We start from the raw sequence: 10227 nt of genomic DNA on the forward strand, positions 1-10227 counted from the left end.
AACTTACGTTCCCCATCTTTTGTTTTCTAAGACACTCTTTGATAACCAAATGGGTTATTCCATAATTAAGTGAGATACCATGGAATTCTTACTAAAATCGGGATGTGATCCTGTAATTTTGGTCAGTTTCTGAGTTCGAACCCATAACTTGATTTCTGTTTTTAATAAAACTTAGGCTTAAAAAATATATATAAAAAAGGAGTATTGGATACATTAAAAAAATCTTAAATAAATACCCCGTACAGCTTAATTCAATATTTAATTGGATACTTCTCATCATTATAAACCATTCAAAATCTATAAAAAATAATCCTAGTATGAAAATATGATATTCAAAGTGAACAATGAATGATTAGGATAGTATTATACTGTTAGTATGTTAAATTGTGTATGAAATGTTTCTTTTTGAAAATTGATTACATTTCATTTTACTATAAAGGGAAGCTGTAAACGATAACTGTCATGTGTAATTTCTTCCTTTACTCTTAAACTTAGGGAGTATTCTCGACACAAATACTTAGATCAAGTAATGTATAAAATTTATGTATATGTAAATATGTATGTATGCCCTAAAATAGTATAGTTTGTAAAATGTAACAAATCGCCTACTCCTTTCAAGAACGTCATAAATCAAAAAACTTGATTTTTCAGGAGAACTTTTTTAATGTTTAAAAATATAATACAATGTTTTAAAAATAAATATCAAGCCACTTATTGAACTTTTTACCGTGCAACAGATATTTTTAGGTAAAACCTGAAGGTTTTTTCTCCATTTGAAAAATATTTAGTGTATTTAAAAAAAAAATTATACAACACCTTTTCTTTAAAATGCAAAAACAACACTTTCTGCCCTGTAGTGGGTAATTATTAAGTAAAAAATATGCCTCTTTTGCTGGGATATAGTACATTTTTTGGGCATTCCGAAAACATGCACAACTGAAAATTGACGATTTTTGATTTATGACGTTCTTGAAAGGAGTAAGCGAAATGTCGTTGGTACTAAATATGAATTTTCCATGTAGTACATGTGCAGGTACCTATTGTATATTAATTATGTTCTTATACAAGGGTCCTTGAAACAATCGCAGATAATGATTATAAAGTTAGGTATTACTCATTTTATTACCTACGCATAACGAAACGCGTTCTGTTTTCCAGTAGAACAAAGACCGGCACATAATTGTCTCTCATAAGTTTTGCAAAAATAGGATGTCAAAGACTTCAAACTCTATTTTATTTACAGTTGTAAAATTAAAGGTATGTGGGTACTGAGACATGTTTTGCGTTTTATTTTTTCTGCCAACCCCTGCGGAAAGCGGCGTGATGGTTAGTAAGTTGTAAGTTTTGTATATATATGAATAAATATATACGTACACAATACCAATCTGTTCTTGCAAACAGTCTTCCATATTCACGCAACTCCTCATACACACCCGCCGATCACTCCTGACCTGACCACATTTAAATAGTTGAAGCAGAAGAAGACCGAGGAAAACTTGATCAAGCCAAGTTTTCCTCGGTCTTCTTCTGCTTCTATTACCAACCACATTTGCCTCATATATTTTTTAAAATTATATCCATATACATCCAAAAGCTGATTGATCTACGATCATTTAATTAATTTGGATCACTGGATTGCCATATTTTGATACGAGTTAGTGAAAATCTTAGTAAAAATTAATTTAATTTTTATTTTATTTAATTTGTTAAGGTTGTATTTTAATATACGTTGATCATTTTTAAGTAGAGAAAAATGAAAGAATATTTTTTAAAATTAAGGTATCATTAACAACAAATATAATAGAACTACGTTCAACCTTCATCATTAGAAACCAGGAAATCGCCTGTTTTATGACAAACTATTACTCCCTACGTAAGAGTTTAGCACTCTAACTATATACGGGTATACATACATATATTTTAAATCTCTGTTACCCGAATAATTGAATGCATTTTTTTATTCGTATCAAACCATAATCTCGGTACTTATATTGACCTAGATGAGAATAATATCGACGGCGGTTACAATAAAAATCTTCACATCACAAAGGAGTTGTAAGTGCATATAAATAATATAGATTATACAATTATCCATATAATACACACCGTCATATCAAGGCTTAAAGGAGCAATTTTACTATAATTATTATGTGCAATTATTGAAATACGTAGCTTTATTTTATACAATATTTTGATTTGTTTAAATTATTGGAAACAAATACTCAATTCAATTTCACAGAGGCATTTTTTCAAGATATTTATTGATATCTTTACTTAAATAAAGAATATTAGTTGTGCACTGTGGAGAAACTGGATTTAATAAAATACTAATTGAAATCAATATGTAAAGCACACATTTCTTGCTTGCCTAAGGATTACTTACTTTTTCTTGTATTTCCACAAATTATTTAATTACTCTTGAAAATATTGCCCTATTATTTCACCATCTTTATAGTTTACTTAAACGTCAGTTTTGTTCAGAATTCAATTAAAAAAGCGTTCTGATTGATGAACGCATTAACAACTTCTCTCTGAAGAAAAACTCTGTATTTCTTTACAACATTTTAAGGGTGTCCGAATACTTGTTCACAAAATCTGGATTATCTCCAATTACAGGAGTTATTTTCATATTATTTTTTGACATCTCATCAAAGATGAAGAAGAATATGGAAGTCTGGGCATTTACGGGGCTGACGACCGTTATAGGCTGGTTTAAGTGATCACTTTACACACGTGTAACATTCAACAATTCTACCCATTATTGACAACCACACTACTCAAATTCTTGGAAGTTCTATATATATCAACCAATTTAGAAACCTTGTTCTTGAATCACTAGAACTTCACTAGAGACATCTATTGGTGAGATGTAAAGAAGCTTTTTATTAAGCAAAAACTCTTATATTAGTATGTGAGATCCGAATCCTGGATTATAATCACACACATGAGCTTCTTTACATCTCACCAATAGATGTCTCTAGTGAAGTTCTAGTGATTCAAGAACAAGGTTTCTAAATTGGTTCATATATATAGAACTTCCAAGAATTTGAGTAGTGTGGTTGTCAATAATGGGTAGAATTGGTGAATGTTACACGTGTGTAAAGTGATCACTTAAACCAGCCCATGACGGTCGTCAGCCCCGTAAATGCCCAGACTTTTATATTCTTCTTCATCTTTGATGAGATGTCAAAAAATTATCTGTATTTCTACTTGTCAAAATGATGTTAGAAAATAATCATGATGTGAAAATAGTTTTTCTTAATATTTCTGTCCCATTCCCGATTTTGTTCCGGTTTTTAAGAGAATCTTCTGCGGGCATGCACACAATAACTCTTGTAAGTTTAATCTTAATAGGATGAACATTAAAGGAGAGTAATATTGAGAATAAACACACAAATATACATAAACTCATATTTATATTAAAAGAACATGACTGTTTATATTTACTTCTTTTAATTTATTAGACCAGTGGCCGGGTTTTGTCGTTGCTGACATTCACAGACTAGTTGTTAGATTGAAATATTTGTTGTTTATAAACGGAGTTTTATCAAGAAATCCCGGTAAAAAAACTTGTATGAAGAAGTTTATATTAAAACCAGGGTACGTGAAAAGTGATCACTTAAACCAGCTAACACATATTAATTACATATTGTAACTATGCTCATTCCCGAATTTATATTTACTCTACACCTTCTCATGTTTTTTCCATCTATTTTAAGGCATTTACGAGTGTTAAAATCTTATTAAAATTCTAATTCTTGCGTGTTCATTTTAAATATTATCTTATTTTGTAACTATATATTGTTGCAGCGTGTGCGTATGTATTTTTCTAGGTATGTGAATGAACATTAATATAAAAAAAGGATTTATAATGTTATCAATTTATTTATAACTTCACGCTGACAAGTTCAAATTGTTATTTGAAGTTATTTAAAAAAATATATATGATATATTAATTTATATATTATTCGATGCAGTATTCTAAGTACAATCGGGTAAATTCGATTTTTTCTCATTTTATTTTTATTTTTTGCCTTAACTTTTTAATTGTTTGAAATTTTGAAAATAAAGTTGGCATTTTCATCTAATATTCCTAGTTTACACAGTAAATTTATGTAGTACTCAGAAAGTATATGGCAACGAATCAGGAGGACCGCGATGATCATTTTGTTGAAAACTAACTACTAGTCTAAATATAACGCAATTTCAAGAGTTTCATACGATTTATATATTTACAATAAAGAGTAAGCTATAAATTTACACGTTACCCCGAAATCTGCACCCTGATCTGAAAAAATCACTTCGTTAGTGTGTTCCGTCCTTAATGTCGTTGCATTTATATTGCGGTTAGTAATCAATGTGGAACCCGTTGCCAATATTTGATTGTAAAGTGTAACAGTTGCGACAGAATTATTTAGCATCTTATTTGCATGTCAGTGTGTGTACGAGTACATGTACATGGACACGGGCTGAGGGATTATTAGTATGTGGGTCAAATACTAAAGGAAATTAAGAATTTTCTGTAGAAGTAATGTACTTTATTGGCAAGAAAAGCTTGCAGCGTTATTATCAAATAACGAATAAAAGTGGGTGGAGTGCATTATTCAGTAAGCAGGAAGTATATGCAAGAAACGAACTGTTACCGCGTTCTTACGAAACTTCGAGTTATGTGTCCCAGTTGACAAAGCAGTCATTTGTTCAAATCGTAGGTTCAAAATCAACGTTCTCTTCTTACTGTTCCAATATTTGAATTGTTCCCTTCTAAAAATTAAGTACTTTGGTTTATAAAAATGTATTAGGTTTCATATTTAGGGAAACACACAAACTTTTTTATATTATAATAATTATGATGATTTTCACAAATACCTGTTATAACGAATCTTTATATAGGACATTGTAAGTTTTGTACAGAAGATTGTTGTTGGAACTTCATTTTATATAACAAAATAAAACTAAACAGTTTTTTTCACATATATTATATTTGACAAATGACCGGGTGTTGTCGTAACCGACACTTCTGGTTTCGACTAATCGGATGATTTCGTTTACGACGAAATATATAGTTGACTTAGTTATAATAATTAAATAAATAGTTGATTAAAATATATATAGTTAACTATATAGTTGTTATTTTATTACATACTTAAAATGTTTATTTTACTAACATCATAATTCAATTTGAAAAGCTTTCAAGTTTTAGTGTTTCAGAATAGCTTTATTTTATTTTACTTATTCAAATATGAAAAATATTTGTAGTAGGTACTAAGGTGTATTGTGTATGTAAGTAGGCACCTACATGTCTTAAAAACAAGTAAGCTGCTTTTTTCCTTAAATTTTCATGATTGTTTCCATCCGGATAATCAAGGTTGCATCGTAGTAAAATTTAGATATTGTCAGTGAGCTCTGGTTTTAATCAAGGTTTTTCTTTCCCTAGTTACTATCCAACCATTTAACTATTATATAATCCTATTTTAAAAATAATAAATCATCGTCAATAAGCGTGCTCACCCACGTTTGGGTCGAGTGCCTTCTTCGCCTAGACCGAAATTCTGCCATGCTTTTGTTCTGAGAAAGAATAATCCTCGAGTTTTGGAAGATGTTCCATAGCCCATATATGCCCTCTCATTGTTGGTACAAGTTCCTTTCTGGAAGGTCTTCCAGTCGGGGCACTTAACGGCCATGAAGTGTTCTGGGTATAATATGGATTCTGCGAAATATTTGTAACCCCTGATATGACAAGATATTGGATCGAATGTGCCTGGTTGATCGTCTCCTCCATTGGGAAAGAAGTCCACATGTCCTAAAAAATATTATTTGAATGAAAACAAAATACTGCCTTAATTCATATGTGATTTAAGTTATCCCTATTTAGTTTAAAAAAGGTAAACATTAACAAGTTGAAATTCTTTGCTACTTTGGTATTCATCGCAAGTCCACCGATGAATTTAGGTTCGTCGTAAAAGTCTTATTAGCGTTCTTGTCTTATAGTTCATTTTCAAAGACAGTACGAACCGAAAAAAATCTATACAGATATATATACACACACATATATATATATATATATATATATATATATATATATATATATATATATATATATATATATATATATATATATATATATATATATATATATATATATATATATATATATATGTATATATATATATATACATATATATTTATATATATATTCATTCCAACCCTTATCCGCACCCCAATGGTGCATAGGGCACTGCATCATATAAACGCAGTGTTATCTTGATCGTTGTTAACACACGAAGAAAAGGTGATTAGCCCTCCACTTAGGGTACCAATCCAGGATAATATTGAATAAATATTGTAGTAAAAAAGTCACTTATATTATTATACCCCCCTCTGGGAATCGAACCCGGGACCTCCAGAATGGTAGCCGAGCTTGTTGACCATTACACTACGGAGATGGATATATATATATATATATATATATATACATAAATTATTTATTAAAACAAACCTGTCACTTGGGTGGTGCCCAAAGTGCCCATATTGGTGTGGATGATATCCACAAAATCAGCATCTGCGTAAGTGAGACTATCTTCTGAAGAACTGTTGTAATAACAAGGACCAGTTGGGTCAAGTCCACTAATCCTGCCCAATTTGGTTCCTGACAGTGAATAGAAACTTTTTCCAATAATTGAGGCCAATTGAGCTCCAAGACTTGCACCAATAAGGTGAATATCTTTTGAGTTAAGGCCGGCTGTAAATAAAATCAATTTAAATATAATTTGAATAATTTAAATGTCGTCTTGCCATTTAAGTTTATTTTTCATTAGTAATATAAGCTAACTTAAGAAATAAAAAATAAATATAAATAAACCGTTTACAACATTTTCAGTGTGTCCAAATACTTGCTCACAAAATCTGGATTATGTCAAATTACAGGAGTTATTTTTAAATAATTAAACAAGCCTATGACGGTCGTTAGCCCCATTTACGGGGCTAATGACCGTCATAGGCTTGTTTAAGTGATCACTTTGCACACGTTTTTACGAAATTGTTTTCTAAAGCAATATTTTTGATAGTTTTACCGTCTACAAAGTAAAGCAGCTGTTTTGCGACTTCTTCTGCGATAAATCGGATATAACTTGTAGATCTCAGGACATTATTTAAAATTAATGCATTAGCGTCCAAGTATAAAGCGTTGGTCCCAAATTTCTCAGGAATGGATTTCGCCAATGAATATAAAGCATTCGCAAATTTGGCGGAGACCCCGTGAGCAATGACAGCTAAAGGGAGGGTTATGTTAAATTTAGGATCTGTTAAAATAGATGTCGCTTTTTTGAGCGGGTATTTTGTCTGAAAAAAAAATCATAATCCATATTAAAATATTTACTTGATAACATTTAATATTTTTCCATCAGAATGATGTTTATCATAAGAAAATAAGTAATATAACATTAAAATAAAATACGTTTATTTTTGTTAAAACCCGTATTATTAGGATCCAAACATCCTGTATTCCTCATGTCAAATACAAAAATATGTATTTTTCATGAAGTAGGGATGCACTTTTCATTAAATTAAAGTTAGGCAAACTGGCTTTTTGGTAAAAAGGGTTTGTGTAAATCTTAATAATTGTTATTTTTGATAGAATAAATGAAACACGTTGAAAAATATGGCAGAATATAACATATGGTTGCATAATCGATTAATTTAATACCGTTAATGTGTGCACAGTGTTTTTTGTTTCGCCAGCTTTTGTGCATATTTTTTGAGGTGTTCCAATACAAGAGCATGCGATACGTAATCCACGAGAAAAACATGGAATGAAAGGTTAGACTAACATTTTACCGAAAATTGGTGACATTTGGTTCATTGGTTCCGAAAAAATAATGTTTTTTTCATATCGCGACTTCGTCGCTACCTACTGGGTTTTAAATTTACAGAATCTCGCTTACGCCAGGAAAAAAATATATTAAAAAATCTGGAGTCAATTTGTACATGTGGTTTCTAAGATTAGCGGTGTCGAACATATGTATGTATCAAATATTTATTAATTTAAACTTCATGTATAGAAATAAATAAGTTCATTGTCGGGCTTATTGCCAAAGAGTAATATCTTCCAACCTACCAAAAATAGACTAGTAATATTGGTCAAAACGTTTGATACCTTATATCGCTGTAAGTAATCAGAGGGTAGATATTACTTAAATATAAAAATGATGAGAAAGGATAAAAAAGTAAATTTACCACATTTCCTGGAGAAAGGAGGTCTAACGTTACAAGAGACAGGTCGGGTTCCATTTTCATGTCTACCATCTGATTATATTGATACTTTAAAGCTTTCTTTACTTTTTCGCCTGGAACGAAAAAAAAAATCAAAAGTATAAATTTAATTACAACGACAGCTAAATGCGAAACCCATAATTAAACTTAAGTGGATTTAAGATAATTGATATTAGTAATGTTAGTAAATAACATTACTAATATCAATTATCTATTTTATTAATTAATTTTGGGAAACTAGTTTCCCAAAAGCATGGTGGGACTAACAACTCGCTCTGCATGTTTTGCATGTGTAGTGATAGTGTATGTGAATAGTACTAAGTGGGTGTGGTGTAGTGTTGTTCGCATGATTGTTAAATTGTAGTGGATGTCCTGACGAAGAGACGGGTACGTCTCGAAACCGGTAGACGGAAGTAGTCGGTGAGTGGTTATTTACTAACATTACTAATATCAATTAAAATGTTTGACCACAAAGTAAATGCTTTGAATATAAATAAGGATTTAAGATAGTTTATCTGTTTTAAAAGTTTTTTTTACTATTGACGTGACGTGAAAATATCACGACTTTTCTTCCAAACCTTATCTGGATCCAATGGGGGATATGACATTGCAAAGGATTGACACGACGTTAATTTGATTTTTACATATTTTAAGACAAGGTGATCAGTCTTTGTTCCAATTCCTTTGATCTTGGTATAGTTTATATTTCTTGTGATACAGATGACGAAATTGAAAATGTTCGGGGGGTATCACATAAGTGTAATATGGGAAAAGAAGAAGAAAAGTAATAAGGGAAAAGAGAATACCAGCGATGACTAGGCCACTTGGGATTCCTTAAGGTATGCATATGTTACAAGTCATTCACACATTTTCACCAGTTTCTATAAGTACGGGAAAGTAATCCTGGTTAGACTTTAACCTTATATAATTTAAACGACCAATAATTTACGCATCGTATTAATGTCAAAGATTTTTTTCATCTTGAATAATAACTAGATGACGCATTAAGAAAAAAGTAAAACTTACAATTTGAATAAGATAAAAAATTGGATATTAAAGTTTTATTTGGTTGACTCATCGCCATCAGCAACCCGCTAACTAATAAAAATATTTGTATTTGCATCATGGTTTCTTTCTTCGCTCACCCACCTACAACAAAATACATTAAAAAAATATTAAAGTTCAAGAACAATTTTCTTTGTTTAAAAATATAGGGAAGTCTTATACCATTAGCAACAAATTTTAAAATGTTTAAAGATGAAGATAATAGGGGGTTGAATTAGTTCTCACCGTTTATAAAAATTTAATATTTCTTTTCCTTTCGTTTTTTTTTTGTTTTCCTGTCCCCTGCTGCCTCGAACACCCACGTGGCACTTTCAACCGCCTCAAACCGCCTCAAAATTAAGGCTATGGGCCTTGTTCATCGGCAGGGAAACTGGGTCCCGTATGCTCTGAAGGAGAGAGATATGGAAAGGCGACTTTGCATGTGTGATTCACTCTTGCAACGGCATCACAGAAAAGGTTTTTTGCATCTCGTCATCACCAGCGATGAGAAGTGAACTTCTTCGACAACCCCAAACGCCGCAAAGTCAGGTCAGCCACTCCCTGCTGAAGCCAGCATTGCAAAACGCAACATTCACGGCTCAAAAAGGATGCTTTGCATTTGGTGGGATCAGCAGGGAGTAATTTTTTTCGAGCTTCTCAAAGCAGGCCAACAGTCACAGCAGAGGTTTACAAGCAGCAAATGATCAAACTGAAAACAGCAATTGAAGAAAAACGTCCAGAATACGCAGCCAGGCACGAGTCGATTCTCATTCTGCTCGACAACGCGCGCCCGCATGTTGCCAAAGTGGTAAAAGAACAGATAAACTCCTTTGGCTGGGAGGTTCTGTCACACCCGCCCTACTCCCCTGACGTCGCACCATCCGATTATCATCTGTTTCGGTCCATGCAGCATGG

At 31.7% G+C, this 10227-nt stretch overlaps 1 protein-coding gene across 1 annotated transcript; it reads right to left on the reverse strand.

Moving 5' to 3' along the window:
• Positions 1–4005: 4005 nt before the first annotated feature.
• On the reverse strand, positions 4006–9417 carry LOC148308307 (pancreatic lipase-related protein 2-like). Its single transcript, XM_088261972.1, has 5 exons — positions 9295–9417; positions 8233–8342; positions 7071–7338; positions 6497–6739; positions 4006–5800 (listed from the first exon to the last, which is right to left on the reverse strand). The coding sequence occupies exons 1-5, from the start codon at positions 9392–9394 to the stop codon at positions 5505–5507; spliced, it is 1017 nt and encodes a 338-aa protein (XP_088118098.1). The 5' UTR covers positions 9395–9417; the 3' UTR covers positions 4006–5504.
• Between the last annotated feature and the right edge of the window lie 810 nt (positions 9418–10227).

Source organism: Brachycentrus maculatus, unplaced genomic scaffold (assembly GCF_059751285.1).
Source record: "Brachycentrus maculatus isolate JH-2025_06_01 unplaced genomic scaffold, ASM5975128v1 h1tg000171l, whole genome shotgun sequence".
Lineage (NCBI taxonomy): Eukaryota > Metazoa > Arthropoda > Insecta > Trichoptera > Brachycentridae > Brachycentrus > Brachycentrus maculatus.